This window comes from Salmo salar, chromosome ssa15 (assembly GCF_905237065.1).
Source record: "Salmo salar chromosome ssa15, Ssal_v3.1, whole genome shotgun sequence".
In the NCBI taxonomy this organism is placed as follows: Eukaryota; Metazoa; Chordata; class Actinopteri; order Salmoniformes; family Salmonidae; genus Salmo; species Salmo salar.
Genome location: NC_059456.1, coordinates 54,000,900 through 54,027,682, shown reverse-complemented (window position 1 = coordinate 54,027,682; position 26,783 = coordinate 54,000,900). Strand labels below are relative to the sequence as shown.

General features: G+C 43.5%; 1 protein-coding gene across 4 annotated transcripts in view; it reads right to left on the bottom strand.

Moving 5' to 3' along the window:
* Positions 1-26,783, bottom strand: part of LOC106571559 (serine/threonine-protein kinase PAK 5) — a 129,040-nt gene that overhangs the window by 63,389 nt on the left and 38,868 nt on the right. For 2 of the 4 annotated variants that reach the window (XM_014144737.2, XM_014144735.2), the window contains exons 2-3: positions 18,608-18,831; positions 14,076-14,120 (exon numbers count right to left, since the gene is read on the bottom strand). In XM_014144737.2, coding sequence (XP_014000212.1) covers positions 14,076-14,120; positions 18,608-18,811 — 249 coding nt within the window. In that variant the 5' untranslated portion in view covers positions 18,812-18,831. Of the gene's footprint in view, positions 1-14,075; positions 14,121-18,607; positions 18,832-25,060; positions 25,359-26,783 lie in introns of those variants that run through there. The other 2 variants (XM_014144736.2, XM_045695871.1) reach the window with 2 other exon arrangements.

The following is a 26,783-nucleotide window of genomic DNA, read 5'->3' as shown; positions in this document are numbered from 1 at the left end:
TCTGTGTCTGCAGGTATACAGACAAGGAGGCATACAAAGGTATGTCAATTGGTATTGGTATGTATGCGTATCATACTTACCATCCTCCTTCCTTTCCTCGTCAATGAATATCCCATAGGCCTCTACATTATGGACAAGGTATGTGTATGAACACCATTATCAAAACAGGTTTTTTCATTCACATTCACCACAACAACCAAGGTATGAATACTGTCGTGTGCATATTTTATTAATCATCTGTATAATTGCAATTTTTTTGGATGCAAAGACTTCACCCTCCCTAAACCACTGATGAATATAACAGGAAACCTGTTCGATAACCATGCACTGCAAAATCATTCTGTCTATGGATACGGAGAACATCAACACATTAACATCAACACGCCAGAGGATAAACCCATTGGACTTGGGGCTCTGCTGGGAGTTTACCTCATATTTAGATTATTTTATTCTGCTTTTCCACTAAAATCATAATAAACACTGAGAACTAAAATATTGTGTTATTGTTATGCGTATTATTAATATTATTAATACTGCCCTATATTATTAATAATACTATAATAATAATCAAACATTATAATAACAGGGGAGGGGGGGTAAGTTAAAAAAAAAATACCACAAAAGGCTCTTTGAGGATCCATTAAAAGGGGTTCTTTGAAGAACTTATAGGGGTTCCTCCACAGATTACATTTGAAGAACCCCTCAAGGATACTCAAGGAACCTTTTACTTTTAGAGTGTGGAAAGAAATGCTGCCTGCATGCTCAACCGGCGTCGCTCATTCAGCCGAGCCTTCTCAGGTCTCTTCTCCACCCGTTATGGGGTCTGAGCCGCTAAAGACTGCCACCATTAGCTCTGACAAATTGAAATCCCTAGTCATTGGTGACTCCATTACCCGCAATATTAGACTTAAAAAGAATCATCCAGCGATCATATATTGTTTACCAGGGGCCAAGGCTACCGACGTAAAGGCTAATCCGAAGATGGTGCTTTTTGAAGCTAAAACTGGAAATTGTAGAGAGTATAGGGATACTGTTATCCACGTCGGCACCAACAATGTTGGGATGAAACAGTCAGAGGTCACCAAGCGCAACTTTGCTTCAGCGCGTAACTTAGCCAGAAAGATGTGTCGACATTAAGTAATTCTCTCTGGCCCCTCCCAGTAAAGGGTAGTGATGAGCTCTACAGCAGACTCGCACAACTCAATCGCTGGTGGAAAACTGTTTGCTGCCCCAAACAAAAGATTTAATTTGTAGATAATTGGCCCTCTTTCTGGGACTCACACACAAACAGGACCAAGCCTGGCCTCCTGAGGAGTGATGGACTCCATCCTGGCTGGAGGGGTGCTCTGATTTTATCTATCAAATAGACAGGGCTCTAACTCCTCTAGCTCCCCAATGAAATAGGGTGCAGGCCAGGCAGCAGGCTGTTAGCCAGCCTGCCAGCTTAGTGGAGTCTGCCCCTAGCACAGTCAGTGTAGTCAGCTCTGTTCTCCCCATTAAGACCATGTATGTCCCTCGATCTAGGTCAGGCCAAACTAAACATGGTGTTGTTCGCCTTAGCAATCTCACTGGAATAAAAACCTCCCCCATACGTCATTTTTTAAGGAGATTGTGATAATACCTTACATCTCAAAATATGACTACTTAATGTTAGATCCCTCATCACTTCCAAGGCAGTCATATTCAATGAACTAATCACTGATCATAAACTTGATGGGATTGGCCTGACTGAAACATTGCTTAAGGGCTGATGAATTTACTGCGTTAAATGAGGCCTCTCCTTCTGGTTACACTAGTGACCATTTCCCCCATGCATCCCATAAAGGTGGAGGTGTTGTTAAAACATTAATGACTGCAAATGTCAATTTTTGAAAACATTTAACCCTGCTTTCATTTTTTTAGGTTCTAGTCATGAAATCTACTCAATCACTTTTTTAAAGCTTCTGTTACAGGCTTCCTGGGCTGTATACTGCGTTCCTCACTGAGTTCCCTGAATTCCTATCAGACCTCGTGGCATATAATATTATAATTTTTGGTGACTTCAATATACACATGGAGAAGTCCACAGACCCACTTCAGAAGGCTTTTGGAGCCATTATTGTCTCAGTGGGTTTTGTCCAACATGTCTCAGGACCTACGCATTGCCACAATCATACCCTGGATCTAGTTTTGTCTCGTGGAATATTGTGGACCTAAATGTTTTTCCTCATAATCCTGGACTATTGGACCACTATCTTATTACAATTGCAATTGCAACAAATCATTTGCTTAGACCCCAACCAAGGATTATCAAAGCCTCACTATAAATTCTCGGACAACCCAAAGATTCCTAGATGCCCTTCCAGACTTCCCTTGCGTAATACCCTAGATGCAGTCGCACCGCTAAAAACAACATTAAAAAAAGTCAAGAAACTAGCTCACTGGTATGCAGAAAAGACCAGAGTCCTGAAGGAAGTATCCAGAAAATTGGAACGGAGTTCCGACTAGCTTGGAAAGACAGTACCGTGCAATATCGAAAAGCTCTCACTGCTGCTCAATCAGCCTACTTTTCCAACCTGGATGAGGAGAATAAAAACAACCCAAAATGTATTTTCGATGCAAAGCTAAAAAGCAGCATTCCCCAAGTGAAAATGGCCTTCATTTCAGCAGTGATGAATTCATGAACTTCTTCAACGAAAAGATCATGATCATTATAAAACAAATTAAGGACTCCTATTTGAATCTCCATATTTCTTCAAAAATCTGTTGTCCTGAGTATGCACAGAACTGCCAGGACCTCGGATCAAGTTTTTTTATCCTGTATCTCTCGACATATTCACGAAAATAGTCATGGCCTCTAAACATTCCAGCTGTCTACTGGGCCCTATTCCAACTAAACTACTGAAAGAGCTACTTCCTGTGCTTGGCCCTCCTGTGTTGAACATAATAAACGTCTGCCTATCCTCTGGATGTGTACCAAACTCACTAAAAGTGGCAGTAATAAAGTCTCTCCTGAAAAAGCCAAACCTTGACCCGGAAAATAAAAATGCGAATCGGCCGATAGTGAATTTCCCATTCTTCTCAAAATGTTAATGATAGTGGATTGATGGATTCCCAAGTTTTAGTATACATTTTCTTTCAAGATTACACCCCATATGCCATGTCTTGGAATATGCAGACAGACAGATTAAAAGTAAGTTTACATTGTAATACTTCTGACAGTCAACTTTCTAACTCTGCTCATAACTTTTGGACTTTATAGCATTCCCAGAAAGTATGAATTATTGAGTCATTGTTAGTTTTACACTTAAGACATGACTCTGCCATCGTGCTGTAGAATTTGTGAATTTTGTCTCACTGCCTTCCTGAAGACAAATAATGCAAATTAAACGCTCCAGTCTAGTTTTTGACCCCATCGTAGTCCAGAGACCACATTCGTGAAGGTGGTAAATGACTATTTAATGGCATCAGACCAAGGTTCTGCGCCTGTCCTCGTGCTCCTAGAACTTAGTGCCGCTTTTGACACCATCAATCACCACATTCCTTTAGAGAGATTAGAAACCCTAATTGGTCTACACAGACAAGTTCTTGGTTTAGATCTTATCTGTTAGAAAGATATCAGTTTGTCTCTGTGGATGGTTTGTCCTCTGACAAATCAATGGTAAGTTTCAGTGTTCCTCAAGGTTCCGTTTTAGGACCACTATTGTTTTCACTATACTCTATATTCTGTATATTCTACCTCTTGGTGATGTCATTCGGTGATGTCAACTTTCACTGCTATGTAGACAACACACAGTCGTAAATTTAGATGAAATGGTGAAGCCCCAAAATTGCATACCCTGGCAGCCTGTGTTTCAGACATAAGGAAGTGGATGACGGCAAATGTTTTACATTGAACCTTGGACAAAACGGAGATGCTAATTCTAGGTCCCAAGAAACAAAGAGATCTGCTGTTGGATTTGACAATGAATCTCTATGATTGTGCAGTCATCTCAAATAAAACTGTGAAGGGCCTTGGAGTTACTCTGGACCCTGATCTCTGTTTTGACGAAAATATCAAAAATATTTCAAGAGTAGTCTTTTTCCATCCTCATAACAAAAATCTGAAACTTTTTGTAAATAAATGATGCAGAAAATCTAATCCATGTGATATCAAAATCAAAAGTAACACTGAAAAATAGCCATCAATATATATAAAAACACAGAATCCCAAACACCAAACATAATGTTCATAAATCTGAGTGCAGTTCGATGGCAATTGCGTCATCTGTGGATCTGTTGGGGCGGTATGCAAATTGTAGTGGGGCTAGGGTAAGGTGGAGGTGGTATGATCCTTAACAAGACTCTCAAAGCACTTCATGATGGCAGAAGTGAGTGCTACGGGGTGATAGTCATTTAGTTCAGTTACCTTCGCTTTCTTGGGTACGGCAACCATTGTGGACGTCTTGAAGCAAGTGATGACAACAGACTGGGATAGGGAGAGATTGAATACAGTATGTCCATAAAATTCTGCACATGCTCTGAGGATGCGGCTTGGGATGCCATCTGGGCCGGCAGCCTTGCGAGGGAAACACGCTTGAATGTCTTACTAACATCAGCCATGGATATTGGGAGCACGCAGTCCTCATAAGCGGCTGTGGCCCACATTGGTGGCTTGGTGTTGTTTTCCTCAAAGCAAGTGAAGAAGGTGTTTAGCTTGTCCGGAAGAAAGGGGTTATGTCCGTGAATTGGCTGGCTTTCCCTTGGCTATCCAACTTGATGGATTCTACATTCACCGTGCGGACAGGACAATGGAGTCAGGGAAATCGAAAGGGGGAGGGGTTTGCCTCTTCATAAACAACAACTGGTGGGCTGACTCGAGCGCGGTGGAAGTGTCGACCCATTGTACACCCGTCTTGGAAGGCCTGATGCAGGGGCGAAAATCTGATATCAACTTTGGGGGGGACAATTACATGAAATTTTCTCAAGAGCAATTCCTGAGGGGGACACCAAAAGTAGTGCTGTAACACATAGCCTACATTGTAATATGGTAAATGTATATTGAGGAACCAAAGAAATAAGGTGTTTGCCGTACTCCTAACTACCGGTACCCAAAACTACACAACTACTCACAACAGCAATACCATTGCCTTTAACAAATCTTAGTTCAGTCACCAGTTTAAGTTGAGAGTGGGGGTATCCATGGCATTTTCCAATTATGTTCCTATTTTACAAGTAAAAAAATTGAGAACCTTTCATAATGTTGCCAAACAAAGACTCAACAAACTTACCTGAGACTCCGTCTCTGCCAGTCTGTCCCTGCAGATCTGTCCCCAACTCTGCTGTCTGTGTGCCATCTGTTGCCTGCTCTGCCTAATGACATCATTGTGAAACATTTCCATTAGAATTTCATTTCTTTCTTATGAACATTTTATCAACTAGTCTTTGAGATATTAGGCTACTAGGGTTCTTACTTTGCGTTTTGGTGTACTGAAAAATACTCTGATGTCCGTCTTTTATTTTTCTGCCATTTTTCTACCTGGCTGGCTGGCTACACACACACACACACAGTGTGTAGGTTATTTACAGTAGGAGATGGGCTTCTATCATCTTCTATCATTCTATTTGGGCTTCGATCTAAAAGGTAGCTAGCAAATGTGAAACGGATTAAAATGACAAGAGTTGACAGCTGTATGAGTTCACCATTTACACAACATATGCTGCAACCTTTTGTAATTTTAATAGTTTGTTTCATATTGGCTGGCTTCCAACAATAATTGAATTTGCAAAGCAAGCGAGCACCAATTCCGTTTCAGTGGTGTTTGCTATAATCTTTGCTACCCGGGTTAAATAAAATAAATAAATAAAAGTTCCCTTGCGACAATTTAGCTTTTGCAACGAGACCATTAAATATATTTAAGACAATGGTAGAAGAAGAGTGTAGTTCTGTTCAGTTTGGACTTCAGTTTATCGCTAACCTTATCACAGGGACTTTGAAGCACTAACTTACATCATCTGCATGTTGATCTCGGAATACATTGACGATAGCAAAGATTCCATCTTTGACGAGGCCACATAAATGGAATAGGTACTAGCTAGCTTAATAGTTAATATTTGCGTGCTAGCTCTGCATATTCAGCTAGTGTGTGTGCGCGATTGACTGGATTAACTTTAGGTCAGTTACGTTCATTGAGTGCCTTTCGGACAGTAGACACGACCCCTCTGTTACCTTGCCAGTGGATCAAACCATTGTGAGGAAAAGGGTGGGGGGGTCGCAATCTTTTGAAACTTAAAAACGCGCTATTAAGTGTCTATAATCAGCACAATTGCTTTCATTGCGTATTATTCATATTATTTAAATTACATAGTTATGTTTCAGTGATATATTGGGGGGACAAATCATATTTTTCCCAGGATGGGGGGGTCGTGTCCTCCCCGTCCCCCCCCCGGGATTTCCGCCCCTGGCCTGATGGTCAAATGCTGACCCTTCTACCTCCTGAGGGAGTTTTCAGCTGTTATCGTGACTGTTGTATACATTCCACCTCAGGACAAGAAAAATAACAAGCTGGCACTTAGCGAACTGTACAAAGCTATGAACAAGCAGGAAAACTTACATCCAGAGGCTGTGATTTTAAATCTTCGTCATTAAGACATGTGATTCCCAACTTCCATCAACACATCTCCCTTGCCACCAAAGGCGATAAAGTCCTAGACCACTATTATTCTACCCACAATCAAGCATAGAAGGCCCACTCTCGTCTTCCATTTGGCAAATCAGATCATTACTCCATACTCCTGTCTCCTGTTTACAAGCAGAAGCTCAAACAGGAATTACCCGTGACTCACACTGTTGAGAAATGGTCACCAGAATCAGAGATTATGCACCAGGACTGCTTTGCTAGCGCTGATTGTAATATGTTTCAAAGACTCCACCAATAACATCAATGGGCTAACCACCTCTGTCACCGGCTTCATTACGAAATGAAGAAGGCGCGACAGCACCTGTTCCCTCTCAGGAGGTTGAAAAAGCTTGGCATGGGCCCTTAAATCCTCAAAAAGTTATACAGCTGTACCATTGAGAGCATCTTGACTGGTTGCATCACTGCTTGGTATAGCAATAGCACAGCCCTTGATCATATGGTGCTACAGAAGGTGGTGCGGACAGCCCAATACATCACTGGGGCCAAGCTCCCTGCCATCCAGGACCTCTATATCAGGCGGTGTGAAAGGCAAGCCCAAAAATCGTTACAAAGACTCGAGCCACCCAAGCCATAGACTGTTCCCTTTGCTTCCGCATGGCAAGCGGTACCGGTGCATCAAGTCTGACACCAACAGGCTCCTGAACAGCTTCTATCCCTAAGCCATAAGACTGCTAAATAGCTAACAAAATGGCTACCCAGACTATCTGAGTTGACCCTTGTATTTTATTTTATTTGAATTTTTGCACTTTCTCTATGCACACTCACAAGGTCCTACACACTCACACACACTGACACTCCAACACACACACAAATACTCACGCAATCATTTGCTCACACACACATAATATGCACATACATTTATAATGACTCTACACACATTAAATTACTTTTTTTTTTTTTTTTAAACCAACTAAAAATGAACACCCATCAAAATAAAGTCATCTTTCTTCTCGTTCTTGTAATGTAAGTGTTGAAATGTTAAATCCCTGACGAAGCTTTAGCGTTATAGATTCAACGGTAGGACAATGTATTCCATTGAGCCCATTTCAGCCATTACCGGGCGTGTTTGACAGGTCATTACAGACCTTTCCGCGGTAGTAGCGTTAACGGGACAAAACATCAGGCACAAGCGTATGAAGAGTATGAAAGAGTCGCAGAAGTCAAATGAAAGCAATCAACACAGCAAGGTTTAAGTGACAACTGGATTTTGCACACCTCCAACACAGGAAATAGAAGGCAGAAAAAAAACACATCTCAGGTGGGCAGGGCATACATGTTGCTAGAAACATGAGTATGAATGGCGTTTATAAACACCAAGTTTATAAATCACAATATTTTTCTACTTACTTATTCTTTTCAGAAATGGCGCACGCAGATATTTAGTGTGAAATTTACGCAACGGTTATAAATGAGGCCCCTGGCCCTAGAGCAGAGATATTAGCCTGGACAAATCTGTGCTTTAGCCAACTCTTGTGACTATTGTAACGACACAACAACAAACAAACACATATGGCTGCCTATTTAGAATTGTATTTCTGTTTGTTAGATGTAGGATGTGTCATTTCCCCCCGGGAGACTAGGGCAGCCCAGAAAAGACCCCAGGCCTAGCGGTTCTGTGTGTGTGTTTACTGTGTTCCTCTGATGTGATGTGATCCAGGCCACAGCTGAAACCACTCTGACCCATTCCCCCTGACCTCTCTGGGGAAATACTCTACTACCAGCCCCAGGATCCATGAGTCATGCTAGGCCTACATTAGATACTCACCACATAGAGGCTAGTGGGTGTTACAGATCACATCAAAGACAAGCATATGGCTGTATCCCTTAAGTGCATAATGCAGACCTTGTAACCAAGAATTGTTTGCTGGCAAACACTGATGTTTGGCTATGAACAGCCGTGGATGGAAGAGGCAATGAATCAATAGTGATGTCGTAAATAAAATCCAAAATCTCTCTGCCTCGAGGAGCTTCTCTAGGAGTTTTTCAATGAGTTTATCACTGTCACTGAAACTTCCTGATCCACTGGCCTCCGCACAGAGACGAGGAGATCAATTAGGGCTCTCTAGTAGGAGCATCCCAGTGTTATCTTCTTCTCACTGCTTTGAGAGAGACAGGAGCTCCCTCTGGTTACATTTCACACACACGCACGCACGCACGGACGCACAAACACACACATGCAAGCACACGTGCACACTCACACAGCCAGATAGACAGCCACTCACCATGCCTTAATTACACACGGACAGTCATTAATCTAAGTCCAAGTCCTGTCAGAAAGTTAACTTCACTTATTCTTCCTTTAACTCTCTCTCTGTCTTTCACACACACACACACACACACACACACACACACACACACACACACACACACACACACACACACACACACACACACACACACACACACACACACACACACACACACACACACACACACACACACACACACACACACACACATACCTTCAGTCTCCCAAGGTCAGTCACTGTAGGCGATAAAGGAGAATATATCAAAACCAATTGAACCAGACATGAGTTATACCTGAGTAGGGTTTAGTTGAATATACATTGCTGCATATTGAAATCTATATGTCTATATGTCAAGATAAGTTATGGGAGGGAGAAATGGAAGGTGAGTACAGTACAGTACAATAGACCCACATAGTCAATTTGTGATATCAGAAAGCTTCAGCTCTGTCTCATTGTCTTGCCTATCTTCCTCTCCTTGTCTCATTGGTGTTCAGGCTACTGACAGTAGAAAGCCATGGATACCATATCACTTTGACTTTCACAATACATTGTTGTGCCACATGGTGTCCTCCTAACTAGGGCCAGTGAGCATAAGGGTAGATACAGTAGGTCCTCAATGTATTTCTACGGTGTAACAGGGGAGTCACAGGGACAGGCTAAAACTAACCACCAGGGGGTGCAGTAGACCCATACAATGAATCCACCACCGCTGATTTGGTCAACTGAGTGCACAGTCACAATGAGACCGAAGAATGATCCACCTCCAATGTAGACACAGAGTGTGTGTGTGTGAGTGTGTCAAATCTCTCTGACCGTGACTCCGACAGCTCTGAGATTTAGAGACTGTGTCTGTGAATGACAGGAATGAGAGACGAACACAGAGCGAGAGAATGAGGAGGTGGAGGAGAGGATGGAGGTAAAGAAAGATAAAGAGAGGCTTAAATCAATGCCATCCACTTCAGCCTCTATGACTGCCAAGAAATGCAGATGCTCTCTCTGTCTAGGAGTTTGTGTGTGTGTGTGTGTGTGTGTGTGTGTGTGTGTGTGTGTGTGTGTGTGTGTGTGTGTGTGTGTGTGTGTGTGTGTGTGTGTGTGTGTGTGTGTGTGTGTGTGTGTGTGTGTGTGAGTACGTGCGTGCGTACGTGTTTGCAAATACAAAGATGAAACCAAATTCGGAGTACAATCAAATTGACATGCAGATAATAGACACCGGAAAATGATATAATAAAATAAGTGACCTTTCAACAACCAACACTGGGCAAACTATTATTCATTAGTCATTCATTATTGAAGCAAAGTAATACAGTTATGCAATTCATTGACAGATAGATCATATGAAGTCTGGGGTACTTTCAACTGAACACTCTGAGTACTATCCATTCTCAGTGGAGGAAGTTGATTTGGAGAGAGTCCAGTGCCATTAACACCTCCAGTGGTAAGATGAATTGTGTCTTGGTGCTCTGTGTAACGTGTCAACTCTTTAACCCTACACTTCACTGTTCAAATAGTCGTTTCGGCACCTGACACTCTCTCTTTCTCTCTCTCTCCCTCCCTCCTGGTCCCATCCGGTTTAAGGGCAGATATCATAGCACCTGAGCGCTGCTCCTGAACCAAAATAACTCTGTCATACTTGCACCAAACGTCACACTTCTCCTAAACAGCACTTCTAATTCATCGATTTCAGTCAGACACTGTAAGGTGACAGTTAACCACTATATAAGCCCATGAAAACACTGTGGATGAACATGAATACTTCACCCTCCAAATAGCTGATCGCAGTAGAGAACACATCAACACACTGCATAGTGTGACCACACAATTCACAGCAAAGGAAACAGCACGTTTGAAGACCCTAAACTCCGACTTAACCTAACAACATGCACCCAACACTTCAGTTTGCTGACAGAGAAACTCCCCCATGAAATAAATGACATATTAAACCTTTACCAGCGTATCAACGGTTGTTGACACAACTTGAACAGCCATAATACTCCACCTGTGAGAGTGTATGAATCGTTTCTCTGTGGGACTCCAGTGTTGTAGCTCTCTCTCTCTCACACATTGACACTGGTAGTCCCTGTCTCTCTTCCTGTCTTCTCCTCTGGCCCAGCCAACGCTTTCCCCTCTCATCTGTGGTCTGTGTCTGGGCCTCTAGGTCCTCCTTATACCCACCCCCATCTACCCCCACCATAACTCACTCTGCCCAGCTGCAACTCCTGGAACCCAGCACGCCCTCCACTCTCACATGCCAGCATGCACACACACACGAGCACACACACACGCACACGCACACAGGCACACACACACACACACACACACACACACACACACACACACACACACACACACACACACACACACACACACACACACACACACACACACACACACACACACAGCTCCTATCCAGATCTGTTTTCCCCCGTCACATGCCAGGGGATTGGCACGGTGCAGTGACGTCCTGTTGTCAATGACCCTGTCACTGAGCCACTGACATTTCCAGTAGACAACCCAACACACACACCACAATCTCTCACAGAAGTATTACTGTACACACACTTCTCAATGGGCTATATGCCTTCACTGGACCATATTGTTTTCAGTGTACCAGTCTCTCACACACACTGACCTACTGCTCTACTCTTGCTAAGTCTATAGCATAGTCCTTGTGACTGATCTACTTTAAGTCTATACCATGCTACTCTCCCTATCCCAGCCCAGTTGTAAATCTCAGAATGCTACCATCAGCCGGTATATAGTCACACTGACTTTGTCCCGTCCCAGTCTATCTGCCCCAGTACCATTTACAGTTTCTCACTGCCTTACTGTGAACCAGGGACACAGCTGAGGATATAGAACCCCCCCCTCCCCCCCACCCCCATCTCCATAAACACACACACCACTGTCCCTGTGTTACTACCCTTCAGGGTCAATTATCCCCAGTACTTCACAGGATCTGGCACCATGAGGGTGTCAAGCTAACGTGCTGCATGATCCTCACACCGACATTAACCCTCTCACTGCCAGAGTATACAATGCTGTCAAACAGGAGAACTTGACCATAGGCAAACATTGGATAGCTTTTTGAAAAGAGAAGAGGGAAAATAACAGATCCAATAATATTCATAATACAACAACAACAAAAAAACGACCAACCTTAATATTACGAAGCATGGTAATAAAGTCGTCCTCTGAAGAAGGGGGTTGGTGGTGGGCTCAAGAATACAAAAACATCTCACCACCACCGATAATCCAATGGCTAGCTCTATCTCTCTAACCCAAAGGCAGCTACTGTAGCTCACTCTCTCCCTCAGGGCCACAGAGATGTTTTAGACATGGGAATGCTGTTAGCGCTTTGCGTTAGCCTACTTCTGGGGGATGGGGGTTGGATGAGAAGGGGGGTAAGAATAAAGAATAAAGGGAGTGATATGGAGCACTTCCATCTGGGAGAGAGTGCATACGGACCCAAACCTTCTAAAGGAGAGAAAGTGTGTGTGTGTGGGGGGGGGGAGAGAACAGATGGGAAGAAGGGAAGTAGGGTAGAAAGGAGAGGAGAGAATGAAGGGGAGACGATGAATAAACTATGAGTGCCAGCCAGAGGGCGATGTAGGGAGTTATTTGAGCAACAATGACCGCACCAACCTTCCTAACCCTACCAAAACACACACACATCACACTGACCTTATCCTCTGTCCCCTTTACAGTACCAGTGAGAAGGCTAGGAGACTGCCAGGCAAAGGAACACACACATAGATACACACACATACACACATACACACACACACACACACATACACACACACATACATCTCGACACAGTGCTGGGGGAGCCTGCCAGCCAGAGGTAGAGTAGCATCACTCATGTGTCATTACAACAAAGAGAGAGGGACATCAGACAAACACAGAGAGATAAATATAGCACAACCCACCCTGTGACTCAGCCATACACACACTCGCGCACACACACACACACACACACACACACACACACACACACACACACACACACACACACACACACACACACACACACACACAGGCACACAGGCACACAAACACACATATGGATGCACATGCCTCTAATGAGACCAACAAAGACAGGAGAGATGAGAAAGAGGAGGGACGAGAGGAGAGGAGGAGAGAGAAAGGGAAAGCAACAATATTGTTGTTTGGTTCGCTACAATCGCTGATACCTTTGCCTTTGCTCTCAAAAACAGAGAAACATGATTGAAATCACGGAATCAATCATTTATATACCACTTATGAACTATTTATAAGCCATTTCTAAAACATTAAGAGACCCTACTGTTCATCTTGAAATAGGAAAAAATGATTATTCCGTATCGTCCCTTCACGACCCAGAGACTGCACATCATATGTCATTCATTTATGTGGAGAGAAACATTGATGAGTTACCGGATGAGAGGAGCTGCAGTGTGTGTGTGCGGGTTTGTGTGTATGCGAGGTGGATCTGAGTAATGGGACTGGCTCAGGCCAGTCGGTTAGTTAGTTGTTGGCTGAGCAGGGAAGGTTCTGGAGAAGGGCAGAGAGGGTTCTGAAAAACATGCAAAACCCTTATGATCTGTTTCCCTTCTGGCTCTGTATCAAACCTGGGTTCAAATACTTTTTGAAATCTTTCAAATACTTTTACAACTTGCTTTAGCCTGCTTGGAAGGCCAGGTGGGTGGGGTTTACACGTTCTAGGCTTTTCTATTGGTTTCATGGCAACAGTCAAGCTCAATCAAGCGCCGTTGCAGTATTAAAAAAACTATTTAAAATAGTATTTGAACCCATGTCAGCTCTGTATAGCAGGCCATGGGAGCACGCACTTCACATCCATATCAGCACATCAATGCTAGCACTCGGAAATAAATACTATGTACAAATAAAAATAAAACAACATTCTGCTAGGGTTACAGATTAGTGACTTTTCGGGGTCATGCGTATGATTGAAAAGAAGAACTAGCAAAAATATGTAATATGTACTACTGCCCCTCCCCTACCACAACCTTAACACACTTCCTCCGACTGAATGCATGTGGCCAGGTAGTGCCGGAAACATGTAGTAAAAGAAAACAGAGGCTTGTGGTTGTGATAGTGTGTGACCGAAAAAGGAAGAGAAAAGAGAAGAACAGAGAAGGGAATTGAAGGGTAGTAGAAGTCATACTTTTCGCAACGGTGTTTCGGCCGACCGGATTTTCTTGGGAGATATCTGTGAAGAGAGTAAGATAATTAAAGTCTTGTTTTCCCCTCTTCAGAGATATCTCCAATGGCAACAGTGCTGTTCTAGAAAGATCAAGTTTCACAAGAAACGTTTTTTGTGTACTTGCTGCCGCTGTCTAAAACCTTTATTAAGCTAGTGGTAGAAAGTAAATTGAGGTTAGAGGTTAGACAGGAAGTATTTAACTATATATCTGATGTCATATCCTGTGATGTCCTCTTGATCCTATTCTCCCGAATGCCCGTGGCTCTTCATAAACTAGCCTAGCTTAGTGGCTAATCCTGAAGATAATAACCTATGTCCCATTGCTTTAAACAAGCTACCGCTACAAATGTAGCTAGAGTTGCGCAGTAGACCACTGTTAAATAGGGAGCATTTCAATACTGGTCAATTGAGAACTAGTACAGCTAACTAAGCAAGTTGCTGCTTATTTCTTTATCTAAGATGATGGTCTACTGCTATAAGAATATTTAGATGAAACGTCCTTGAATGTCTCTGTTTGTGATGTGCCAGCTCACCATTACTGTAAGTCTGATGTGACACCTAACTAAGTGCTTCTCTTTAAGGATTATTTGCACTGTTGTTGACAATCAAGAACGATTCTTTTTTTTTTCTTCATTTGAGCAGTGGCAGCTATTCAGTTTGATTGTTAAATATCAAAACAGTTGCTGAAACGATAAAGTGTATGTCCGTGTCGTGTGTGTCGTTGGCTTGTGTCAGTTCATTGCACAGCGTGTAATAACAGTAAATAAAAGCAGGTGTAGTGACACACAGGACACAGGGTGTAAGGGCTGAGGGCCGAGAGCCACACATGCAGTATGAAGGGGACACCACAGACAGGGAGTAGGACTGACACTACCACTGGCTGGGACCCCTAGGTACAACAACAGCTAACAGCCTGGGCATAATGGATAGAATCCCTTCAGAAGCCACTCTGATGCTTCCTAAAGGAGTAGAGTATTTTAAACAAGCACTACAACTTCAAGGACTGCTTCTACATAAACACGCATAGGCAATAGCGCGATGGTGGAATGCATCTGACTGTATAAGATTCAATGCGTCTATGTTATTAATTGTATCTGCCCCTATCGGAAGAAAACGACAATATAAATAATAATTGAACAACAACACAGCATTGGGAGACACTCAGAAGAGGCAGGGACAAGGAGGAACACAGTCACAGAGGTGGAGGAAACATGGGCAATTCATCTCACAGTGTCATCTGCAAAGAGATTGTATTGTTTTGTCAAGCAGAATGATAGGATATTGAATTTCACTGAACCATTACTAGTTACCCCAGCTAACAATTCTAGGGAGAGAGAACGTTTTTGTTACCCGTAATGTTCCCCTAATGTTTGTTTCCAGTTTTCCATGAGTTAGGGGAACACTCTAGCTATGTTAGCAAAAACCTTCTGAGAACCTTTTTTGCATGTTTAGTGTTAAAGTTAGGAGAATATTCCCCTAAATGTCAAGTAGAACTTATCTAGAACATGGTTACAATGTTCTCAGAATATACAACATTAACGTTCAAGACACTTTTCATGGGATGTTGCAAGAACATTCCCGTGTCCAGTTTTTTGAGGTTTAGGAGAGTATTCCAACAGGTCATCTGGACAGGGTCGAACTGTACTGGCCCAATAAGCACATGCCCTAAAGATACTGTATACCTTATTGGGAGAGTGGTTAGGGTGTTTGTCATTGGTCCTGGTGGCCTGGTTTTGAGACCCGCTTAGGGGATTCACCCTACTCTCACTTCCTTGGCAACATACAGTATGTTAATGTCATTATTTGGCAACAGTTACAACACACCGATCTGATCTAATTCAAATTTGTTTTTGCATTGAAAGCTAAGCACCTCAAAGAGAATGCTCTGTGTCTTCTTGAAATCCACAGCACAAATACCATATACCATTCTATCTGGAACAGTCCGAACTTGTTGCCGATACATGACCCAGGTGGTAGTGTTGCTTCTGATAGAAACACACTGTGTACCCAGAACATGGTTTCCACATTCTCAGAATGTCATCAATGTGTATATTTACAGTAGCGTGTCTGTACATTCTCACGTTTGCCATTTAAGCAATGATGACGCCAGTTATACCAAAACAATACAGAACATAGAGTTCCATCTCCAAGTTTTAATGTGTAAAAATAGACAAATTCCAACAGGATCACTTCAGACCAGTGTTGGGGTAATAATTACTTACAGTTACTTTTATGAGTAACAGAGTAATATAACAAGTAACTGTCTTCAAATATTGTAATATTGTTAGTTACTTTTTCAAGTAACCTGTATATTACTTTCAGAAGGATATATCTACCGGGATGTTACATATATTTCTTAAAGCCTTGTCCTCATGCTAATGGAATTCATTCTATAGGTTTATCTGTTTCCAATAGCCTATCGTAAAGTTTAAAATAGAAGAAAGACGGCAGCTGGGTAGCAAACCCGCTTAATCTGTTCCTCGTGGAAATGCTCCTGTTATTTTGAGTTATTCGAGGAGAAAGAGAACAACGTTTTAGTCAAATGGAAACTCTGCAAAGGCAGCATTGAAGGTTGCGCACAAAGCTGGTAGCCAGTTCCAGAGATGTGTGAAAGAGGAGAAATCTATAAACCATTATGACAATAAAGAAAGATTCAAAAATGACATTTCCAAGTGCTCTAATGAAATATCCATATAAACAATTGGAATGGTTGATAAATGCATTTCAAAAGCGCAATAATGACATTAGCATGTATTGCTAAGAATGTGAGAGTAGGGGGGCTCCGGTAGAGGGTCTCGAACCCAGGCCAACAGCACCAATGAGAAATGCCCTAACCACTGTCCCTATAAGGAATATCACTACACAATGTAATTATTGGGCCAGTACAGTTAGGCCCTGTCAAGATTAAACCCTCCATAGGCATTTGTGAAGATCTTAAACAACTTGATAGGCGTAAGCAATAGGGTGAATGCACTTTGAAGTGAATCTCAACTCTGTTAAAAGTACACTCAATCAAAGATTGAATTGATCATAGTGATTCAGGGGTATCATTAAAGCAAGTGAATATGTCCCTCCAACATTAGACAACTAGACAGAAAGCCCTTCAATAAGTAAGAAAAAGTGAGAATAGTCAGATTAACTGATACATGACACGGCCATGGTGGCATAGCAGGAAGATTGGAGCACCGTCGACCAAGAAGATGTGAGTTCAAATCCCAGGTGAGGACATGTTGAATAATAATTACTGTATAAATGAACATGTACTGTATGTTCAAGGCACTGTGTGTGAGTATCTTTGACAGACAAAGTGCTATGAACGGATAAATCAGGGCCTTGACTGGCTCAGTAACAAGATGTGATCAATTGATGAAATATTCTCCAAATAATATATATTCTGGGAACATGGCAACCGTGTTTGGTGGGACATTGATGGAATATTCTCCTAATCCACAGAAAGCTGGATACGTGAATGTTCAACTTTTACATGTCTAGGACATGAATAGCTTTTGTTCCGAGAACATGACAACCATGTTCTGTGTATGTTTGGTGGGATGTTGATGGAATATTCTCCTAACCCACAGAAAACTGGACACAAATGTTCCTGCAATGTTCTCGTTAAACGTGTCTAGAACACAATAACCACGTTCTGGGTCCGTTTTATTTGACATAAAGGGAATGGTCTCTTGCAAACATTCCTTGCACAGCACGGGAACATTCCTATGAAAAAGTTAGTTAATGACCTAATGAGACTAAGTTCTCTAAAGTTGTGGGAACGTTTGTTGTTAGCTGGGACGGCAGCGCTTTTGATATCTTCACGTTTGGCAACAATCTTGGCCAAAAATACAGTAACTTTGTCTTTCAGGACCATCCAATCATCACCTTAAGTGTTGTTAGTGTATGTAAGTGACTGGAAGTAATAGACACTCCCAGGATCAATAATGGAAAGCCGAAGGATGTAACATTCAATCTGTTAATAGATTAGTATTCCTGGATAGCTCAGGTACTATCAGAAGTTCAATGTCTATCTCTTCTTACAAGGTCTACGGCTTCTTAGAGTCTTGAGGAAGTGTGTACTCATGTCGTTGAAGAATTGCCCATCTTCCCTCCATATAAAGACAACATAACAGCTCATAACAGGTGAAAGGAGCCAGACTGGTGCTCAAAGACACTGGGTGTGTATAGATAGGTACAGTAGAGACACACACACACACACACACACACACACACACACACACACACACAGACAGACAGACAGACAGACAGACAGACAGACAGACAGACAGACAGACAGACAGACAGACAGACAGACAGACAGACAGACAGACAGACAGACAGACAGACAGACAGACAGACAGACAGACAGACAGACAGACAGACAAAACGGAGAGGTATAGAGAGAATCCCAGAGAAAGAAAAAAGAAAGACAGAAAGAAAGAAAGGGATCTGAGAATACAGACAGACTGAGTAGCACCACTTGTCCACCGGTACTCTACCTTCATAGGAGCCAGCTGTATGGGTGTGATATAGGAGGGGTCTACCATGGGCTTGGGTCTGTTGGCTGTGTCTGCCAGGAGACTCTGCCATTGCTGGGGCAGACCTGTGAACTTCTGCTCCCGCTCGTCGAAACCAGTGTGGACCCGGTGCTCAAAGTTAGACGGAGCTGAAATCTCTAGCCTCTTCTTCTTTTTCCCAAACATGCTGGAAAACCCGGACAAACCTGGAAAAAAACAGCAAAAGATTTTAGAAAAATCTTGGGAATCCCAATAAACAGACATAGCGGTCCAAACCCACTATTAGAGGAATACATACATTATGAAGTCGATATACAGGTAACTGCCAAAATAAAGGAAACACCAGCATACAGTAAAGTTTCTTAATAGGGCGTTGTGCCACCACGAGCCACCAGAACAGCTTCAATACGCCTTGGCATAGATTCTACAAGTGTCTTGATTCGACAGCATCATTCCACACGAAATTCCAGAATTTGGTTGATTGTGATTGGCACGCACGCACGCACGAACGCACACACACACACACACACACACACACACACACACACACACACACACACACACACACACACACACACACACACACACACACACACACACACACACACACACACACACACACACACACAGTTATTAGGACACAGGCTAGTCAAGATATCTCCCACTTCAACACTTATAGCATCATTGACCTGTACTTTATGTTCCTTTATGCATTATGCAGTGGGGTAACTAGCTGGAGAAACAGGTTAAGTGCATGTGGGAGAGAGAATCAATGTTATAGCCTAGTTTATGCAGTACAATAAAATGCCCTCCATTATCCACACCCACACTTTATGAGGGCGCACGCACACACACACACACACACACACACACACACACACACACACACACACACACTGTATGGGGGCACACATGGGCACACACACTTCACATACCAATTAGTTGGCATGTCATTTGTTGATGGTCTGCTGTTTATTCAAACTACTATGGTGTTGAAAACGTGTCAACTTCATTCAGCTGCGAGATGAAGATTTGCTTTCCCAAAGCTTGTTTCATAATACTATTAATGTTGATGGGCTTCGTGGTTTGAGTGGAAATGGAGCAAGAGACTTTAGCCGTTTAACACTACTTATGATTCACTGGCACTTTGATGGGCAATCATTGAATCACGCAATCACTTATTTCTCCAAATCCACGTCATCTGTTTGTTTGTGGAAGAGGATAGTTCTCCACGCACATACGTACACACGCACGCACGCACGCACATACATACATGCACAGATAGATAGATCCACCATGTTCTCATCCACCATGTTGTCATCACTCTGTTGGTTTGGTCTGAAAGGAGCTTATTGTATCCCTGTCTTCCTGTCTCTCTCCCCTGTAGGAACATTGTCTTCTAGTGGAAACAAATGTTTTCTCTGTCTGTCCGTATCACCGGTCCGGACCTCCGTCGTACCAGCCAGATCCAGCAACACACACAGACCAGCCCTGCCAGGCCAGCCCTGCCAGGCCAGCCCTGCCAGGCCAGCCCTGCAAGGCCAGCCCTGCAAGGCCAGCTGCAGTAGCCACGGTGAGTGGACAGAGGGACAGAACAGATGGTTAGAGAGACAAGCTAAGGAGAGGAATAAGCTAGTGAATTTGTGTTTGTGCCTTCAAAGAAACCCTGTCTAAGTAAATATGAAGATCTATCTGACTCTGAGCACCTGAGCACCTGAGCCCATGCAAATACCCCAATAAAGTAGCTCTGACCAGTGACAGTGCCTGATAAGAAAAAAAAGTGAGGACCCCAACAAGTAGCACTAACATTTGCACAAACTAGAGCTGATAGAATGATTAATGGAGTCTTTCTCATTCAATCTGCTTACAGTCCCTCAGGAAAGACATTAGGCTGATTTAGGGAGGGAGGGAGGGAGGGAGGGTGGTGTGGTCAGGAGGTGAAAGAGATGGAGTGTTGGGGAGTAGTGCACTACATATACTGTAGTTCAACTAATTATTTGACTACATTTTCAGTGGCTCACTAAAATATGGGTGAAGTATGCAATCAGCCTATTCTCACATGAGAAGAAAGGGAGAATAGGCTAAATTACACATTCTGTTATTCATATGACCCCAAAGTGATCTGTTCTTCCAATTTGTTGTCCATGACATTTCAGATGTACATATGCATATTTTTTTACTAAGTAGTTTGGATGTAGTGAACTACATTTTTTTTGTTAAGTTAACAATATTGTTTGCTTTAGTGAGCACCCGAGGGGCGTAGGGCTGGGAAAGACCCGCTTTTGGCCCCAACTGGTGGTGAAATGACTCTGGCAAATATGGCAAATATTCACAGAGACTTAATTGACTGCAGCTGCACACCTTAGACACCTGGCTGCAATTAGGGCTGCAGCAGCAGTATATAGACCATGCAGTGGCATGCACAAGGGGGAGAGAGGTCAATGAGGCCAGTGTGTAGCCGATTGTGGGTGGCCTTGAGGTGTGGGGGGGGGAAGAAGGAGGACAGGAAAAAAAGTGGAGCATATTATAAGTAAATATGGAATGGGGAAATGCACAAGCATTATGGAAGATCTCATAAAGGAGAAGATGGCAGACAGGAAAAAAATGAGAAAAGTGGAACATGTTTTGAGTGAATATGGAGTGGTGGATCACACATCACTTTTAGAAGAGCTACAGAAGGAAACTGAAAGTGATGAGAGTGAGGATGAATTAACTGCGGTGGCAGGTGCGGTGAAGACAGCCGAGTTTGAACCTCGTCCTGATGATCAACATGATGATTCTGGCTCAGTGGGAGTGAGATTTCTTTGAGAAAATGGATCCTTGCCTTCAGGCAGATCAATATGTGGTGTCAAGTTGGATGGAGAAGAGGTTGGGTCGGTGAAAGTCACTCGTGTTGATTTTATTTTTGTTGCGTTTCTGCCGTCCAGAGGGAGCAGGCACTTCGCGCCACTTCGACTGAGGACAAGAACTGTGACTTGCTTTCCTCTCCTGAGTAGGGAGCCATCGAAAATAGTGATAACTCGAGTGGCGTTGAGGAGGATCAACTAAAGTTGAAGATTCCAGTTGTCTGTGAAGCCCGCCGTTTGGTGTGACTCAGACCCGGTGATGCAGAGTCTTTACCAGATAAAGTCAAGTTAGGATGTGTCTGTTATCCTCTGAGAACTTTAGACCCGAGTCCAGTACGGTGTTTTAGGTGTCAAGCTTATGGTCATGTGGCAGCAGTGTGTAAGAGTGAGATTGAGCACATGAGACATAGGAATGTGTAGCATCGGTGAGTAGGCCGAGGCCAATAGAGTGATAGTAATAACGTGCTTCAATAAGATTATTTTTTTGGGGGGGGGGGGCGTTCATGGCCATGGTTGTCAATTTGTACCGCAGGAATGGAATTTAAATCACAGAGGATAAGGATAGATGTTGTGGCGGCAGCTGCAGAGATGTACACTACATGACCAAAAGTATGTGGACACCTGGTTATCTAACATCTCATTCCAAAATCATGGGTATTAATATGGAGTTTGTCTCTCCCCCCCCCTTTGCTGCTATAAACAGCCTCTGCTCTTCTGGGAAGGCTTTCCACTAGATGTTGCAACATTGCTGCAGGGACTTGCTTCCATTCAGCCACAAGAGCATTAGTGGGGTCGGGCACTGATGTTGGGCGACTAGGCCTGGCTCGCAGTCGGCGTTCCAATTAATCCCAAAGGTGTTCGATGCAGTTGAGGTCAGGGCTCTGTGCAGGCCAGTCACATTCTTTCACACCGAGCTCCACCAAACTTTACAGTTGGTACTATGCATTAGGGCAGGTAGCGTTCTCCTGGCATCTGCCAAACCCAGATTTGTCCGTTGGCCTGCCAGATGAGGAAGCGTGATTCATCACTCCAGAGAACGCGTTTCCAGTGCTCCAGAGTCCAATGGCGGAGAGCTTTACACCACTCCAGCCGACGCTTGGCATTGTGCATGGTGATCTGAGGCTTGTGTATGGGTTGCTCGGCTACGGAAACCCATTTCACAAAACTCCTAACAGTTCTTGTGCTGACGTTGCTTCCAGAGGCAGTTTGGGACTTGGTAGTGAGTGTTGCAACTGAGGAAAGATGATTTTTACGCGCTTTTAAGCTTGTGTGGCCTTCCGCTGAGCTGTTGCTCCAAGACGTTTCCACTTCACAATAACAGCACTTACAGTTGTTAGGGGCAGCTCTAGCAGGACAGAAATTTGATGTCCTGACTTGTTGAAAAGGTGGCATCCTATGACGGTGCCACGTTGAAAGTCACTGGGCTCTTCAGTAAGGCCATTCTACTGCCAATGTTTGTCTATGGAGATTGCATGGCTGTGTGCTCTTTAAAAAAAAATATTCACCTGTCAGCAACGGGTATGGCTGAATCCACTAATTTGAAGGGGTGTCCACATATATTTTTGTATATAGTGTACTTGGGTGTACGGAATTTTACAGCAGAATAGTTACAAGATGTTTTGAACGATAGTGTCCCGTCCTCCCAGGCTACTGGTCTGAAGTAGTATCTGATAGGGCCAAAGTAGTGGAATAGTGCTGAGGTTGTAATGGGTGCAGGGTTAGCTGGTAGGGTAATTATTATTATTTTTTCAAATTGTAATGAATTCATACTACAGAATAGTAGGCTGATGCAAAGCCAATACAGTAGGTGGCGGCATGCACCTATCTTGTTTGGGGACTGCCATAATACCAAAGAAGAGGGAGAGAGAGCTGGGAGAAGGACCCGTTGAAGCTCTGTCATAATTGTTGGACCAGCCAGCACCCTAATATGCCTAAGGTTTGAAGTTCTCTCTGTCTTGGGGTTAAATATTATCTTCCCCAGCTATTTAAGTTTAGTTATCGCTGTGAAAGGGCCAGTACTTGATTTTAAGGTTTTACATTTGAGTGAACATTCTTTTAGGACCTGGAGATTCCCCTACCTGTCAAACATTTTGAGTTAAATAAATCCCTGTTTGAGAACGGCATTGCCTCGTCTGACTCTTGGTTTTGCACTACCACCCCACTCCTCCACGGAGTTGTTACAGTAGCTTAACTTCTTCCAGTGTGAAGTAATTGGTAGCTTGGTGAACCACATTTTCAGAGTAGCTTCCCCAACACCAGAGGAGGGAGGGAGATGGAGTGGCAGTGACACACACACACACACGCATAACTACCATGCCTTTCACGTCTTCCCCAAAATAACCAGCTAACATGCACATTCCTGCATTCTCTGACTCCATCTCCCTCTGCTCCTTATCCATATTTGACCTGCCAATCATCTCCTTACGCACTGCGGACCTGTCAACAAGGCTTTTCCTCACTGGCTGAGTGCCAGTACCACCTCTACTGATTGGCCGAAGGTGTCTGACATTTTACTATTCTTATCCCTAACCACCAGTGTGTCCTTTGGAAAGTGAAACGGCAGCATTCATCCACTCTACATCTATTACATCCGTACTAAAAAAATAGAGCTGAGTGAATTACCTCAACAAGCAGAAAACTAAAACACTATCTCTGGATATCAGGGACAAACACTGGCTAGCTGCCTTAACGAGACCTGGGGGAGTGGGCCCAGAAGGGCGTGCAGGCTTTTGCTCCAGCCCAGCACGGACACACCTTATTTAACTAATCAAGGGTTTGAGGATTAGTTTAATCAGATGTGTTAGTGCCAGACTGGAACAAAAAGCCTGCACACTCTTTGTTTCCATTCAGGACCAGGGCTGGAGAAGACTGATGCTATACACAGACAGAGAACCTCAACCCCAGCAGCACATTTAGGGGGATTGCATCGGGATTAGGAGCAGGCAGAGAGATGAGAGCCAAGGGGCAGTGTGTGTGTGTGATTTGGGAATGGGATTATAGAGGTTAGCAGGGCTTAAGGCCTGATTGTAAGAGAAAGAGGAATACTGGCACAGACTGCTGGACTGCTCGTCTAGGCCACACACACACACACGCACGCGCACAGACATGCTCACTCATTTCGCAGGCTTTTAAAAGGGGAATGGCATTCACTGTGCAAGGCCGGCTTGAGTACGAACAGTAGATGAAGTAGAAGTGCAGTGCATCGTTTGGAGTGAACAGTATATAAGCGAGGAGCCCTCTGAGAAGTTCTCTGTATGGGAAAACCTTACTGGACTACGTAATGCACGGATTGTCTTGGCAGCCAGACCACCACTGAGCTATAATTTATGAGCATAAAGCACTTCATGGAGAATAAGGTTATTACAGCAAAGAGGTACAATGTCACTGGATGAGAAACAGTAGCTTGGTTAATGACAAGACAATGAAATGTTATCATGGTAAAAGTGTCAGAGTACATGTAATTATTCCTAAACAATGCATAGGTAGGTATTGCAAACACAAGTGTGTGTGTGTGTGTGTGTGTGTGTGTGTGTGTGTGTGTGTGTGTGTGTGTGTGTGTGTGTGTGTGTGTGTGTGTGTGTGTACTCACCTTCATAACTGACCTGGACTGACCTCCCCTGTAAAAGTGAGCTCTGCTCCACAGATAAATCGTGGTCGTATCTTAGCCATGTTTCTTACCAGAACTGGTAAAAAGGAGTTATGAGAGCCTTGCATAACCCAGTTCAACGTAAGTGCCAACCTACACAAACATATACAACAACGTTACACCCACACACACACACACTCACACATTCCCCAGCATGGCAGATCGCCCTCCACACAGACTAAGAGAGAGAGGCAGGGTTCCTGACTCCCAGGCTGATTTGTCTCAAGCCATCTGTCGCCATCTGAGCCATGGCAGGCGTTTCCCTGCACCCAAAACCCAGGCACAACACACACACTTTTGCACGTGTGTGTGTGTGTGTGTGTGTGTGTGTGTGTGTGTGTGTGTGTGTGTGTGTGTCTCTGCGTGTATGAGAAAGCATGTACAGTGGGTTCTGGAATTATTTGATCCCTCGATAAAGATGAGCAGAAAAGACTGTCGAAAAGAAATAATACCAATGCTGAGCTACGTATATTGTATGCAAAATAAAAACTAAAAGAAGTCATTCTTTTATACTTATACAGATTTTGTTAAACACAATATATTTTTATACATATACAGTGCATTCGGGAAGTATTCAGACCCCTTGACTTTTTCCACCTCTTGTTACGTTACAGCCTTATTCGAAAATTGTTAGATTGAAAAAAATCCTCATCAATCTACACAAAATACCCCATACTGCCAAAGTGAAATGTTGTATTTTTTTTGCAGTGCATCCTGTTTCCATTGATCATCCTTGAGATGTTTCTACAACTTGATTGGAGCCCACCTGTGGTAAATTCATTGATTGGACATGATTTGGAAAGGCACTGTCTATATAAGGTCCCACAGTTGAAAGTGCATGTCAGAGCAAATATCAAGCCATGAGGCCGAAGGAATTTTCTATAGAGCTCCGAAACAGGATTGTGTCGAGGCACAGATCTGGGGAAGAGTACCAAAAAATGTCTGCATCATTGAAGGTCCCCAAGAATACAGTGGCCTCCATCATTCTTAAATGGAAGAAGTTTGGAACCACCAAGACTCTTCTTAGAGCTGGCCGCCCAGCCAACTGATCAATCGGGGGAGAAGGGCCTTGGACAGGGATGTGACCAACAACCCGATGGTCGCTCTAAATAGAGCTCCAGAGTGCCTCTGTGGAGATGTGAGAACCTTCCAAAAGCACAACCATCTCTGCAGCACTCCACCAATCAACCCTTTATGGTAGAATGGCCAGACGGAAGCCACTCCTCAGTAAAAGACACATGACAGCCCGCTTGGAGTTTGCCAAAAGGCACCTAAAAGACTCTCAGACCATGAGAAACAAGATTCTCTGGTTTGAAGAAAACAAGATTGAACTCTTTGGTTTGAATGCCAACCGTCACGTCTGGAGGAAACTTGGCACCATCCCTACAATGAAGCATGGTGCTGGCAGCATCATGCTGTTGGGATGTTTTTCAGAAGCAGGGACTGGGAGACCAGTCAGGATCGAGGGAAAGATGAACGGAGCAAAGTACATAGAGTTCCTTGATGAAAACCTGCTCCAGAGCACTCAGGACCTCAGACTGGGGCAAAAGTTCACCTTCCAACAGGACAACGACCCTAAGCACACAGCCAAGACAACCCAGGAGTGAATTCAGGACAAGTCTTTGAATGTCCTTGGGTGGCCCAGCCAGAGCCCAGACTTGAACCC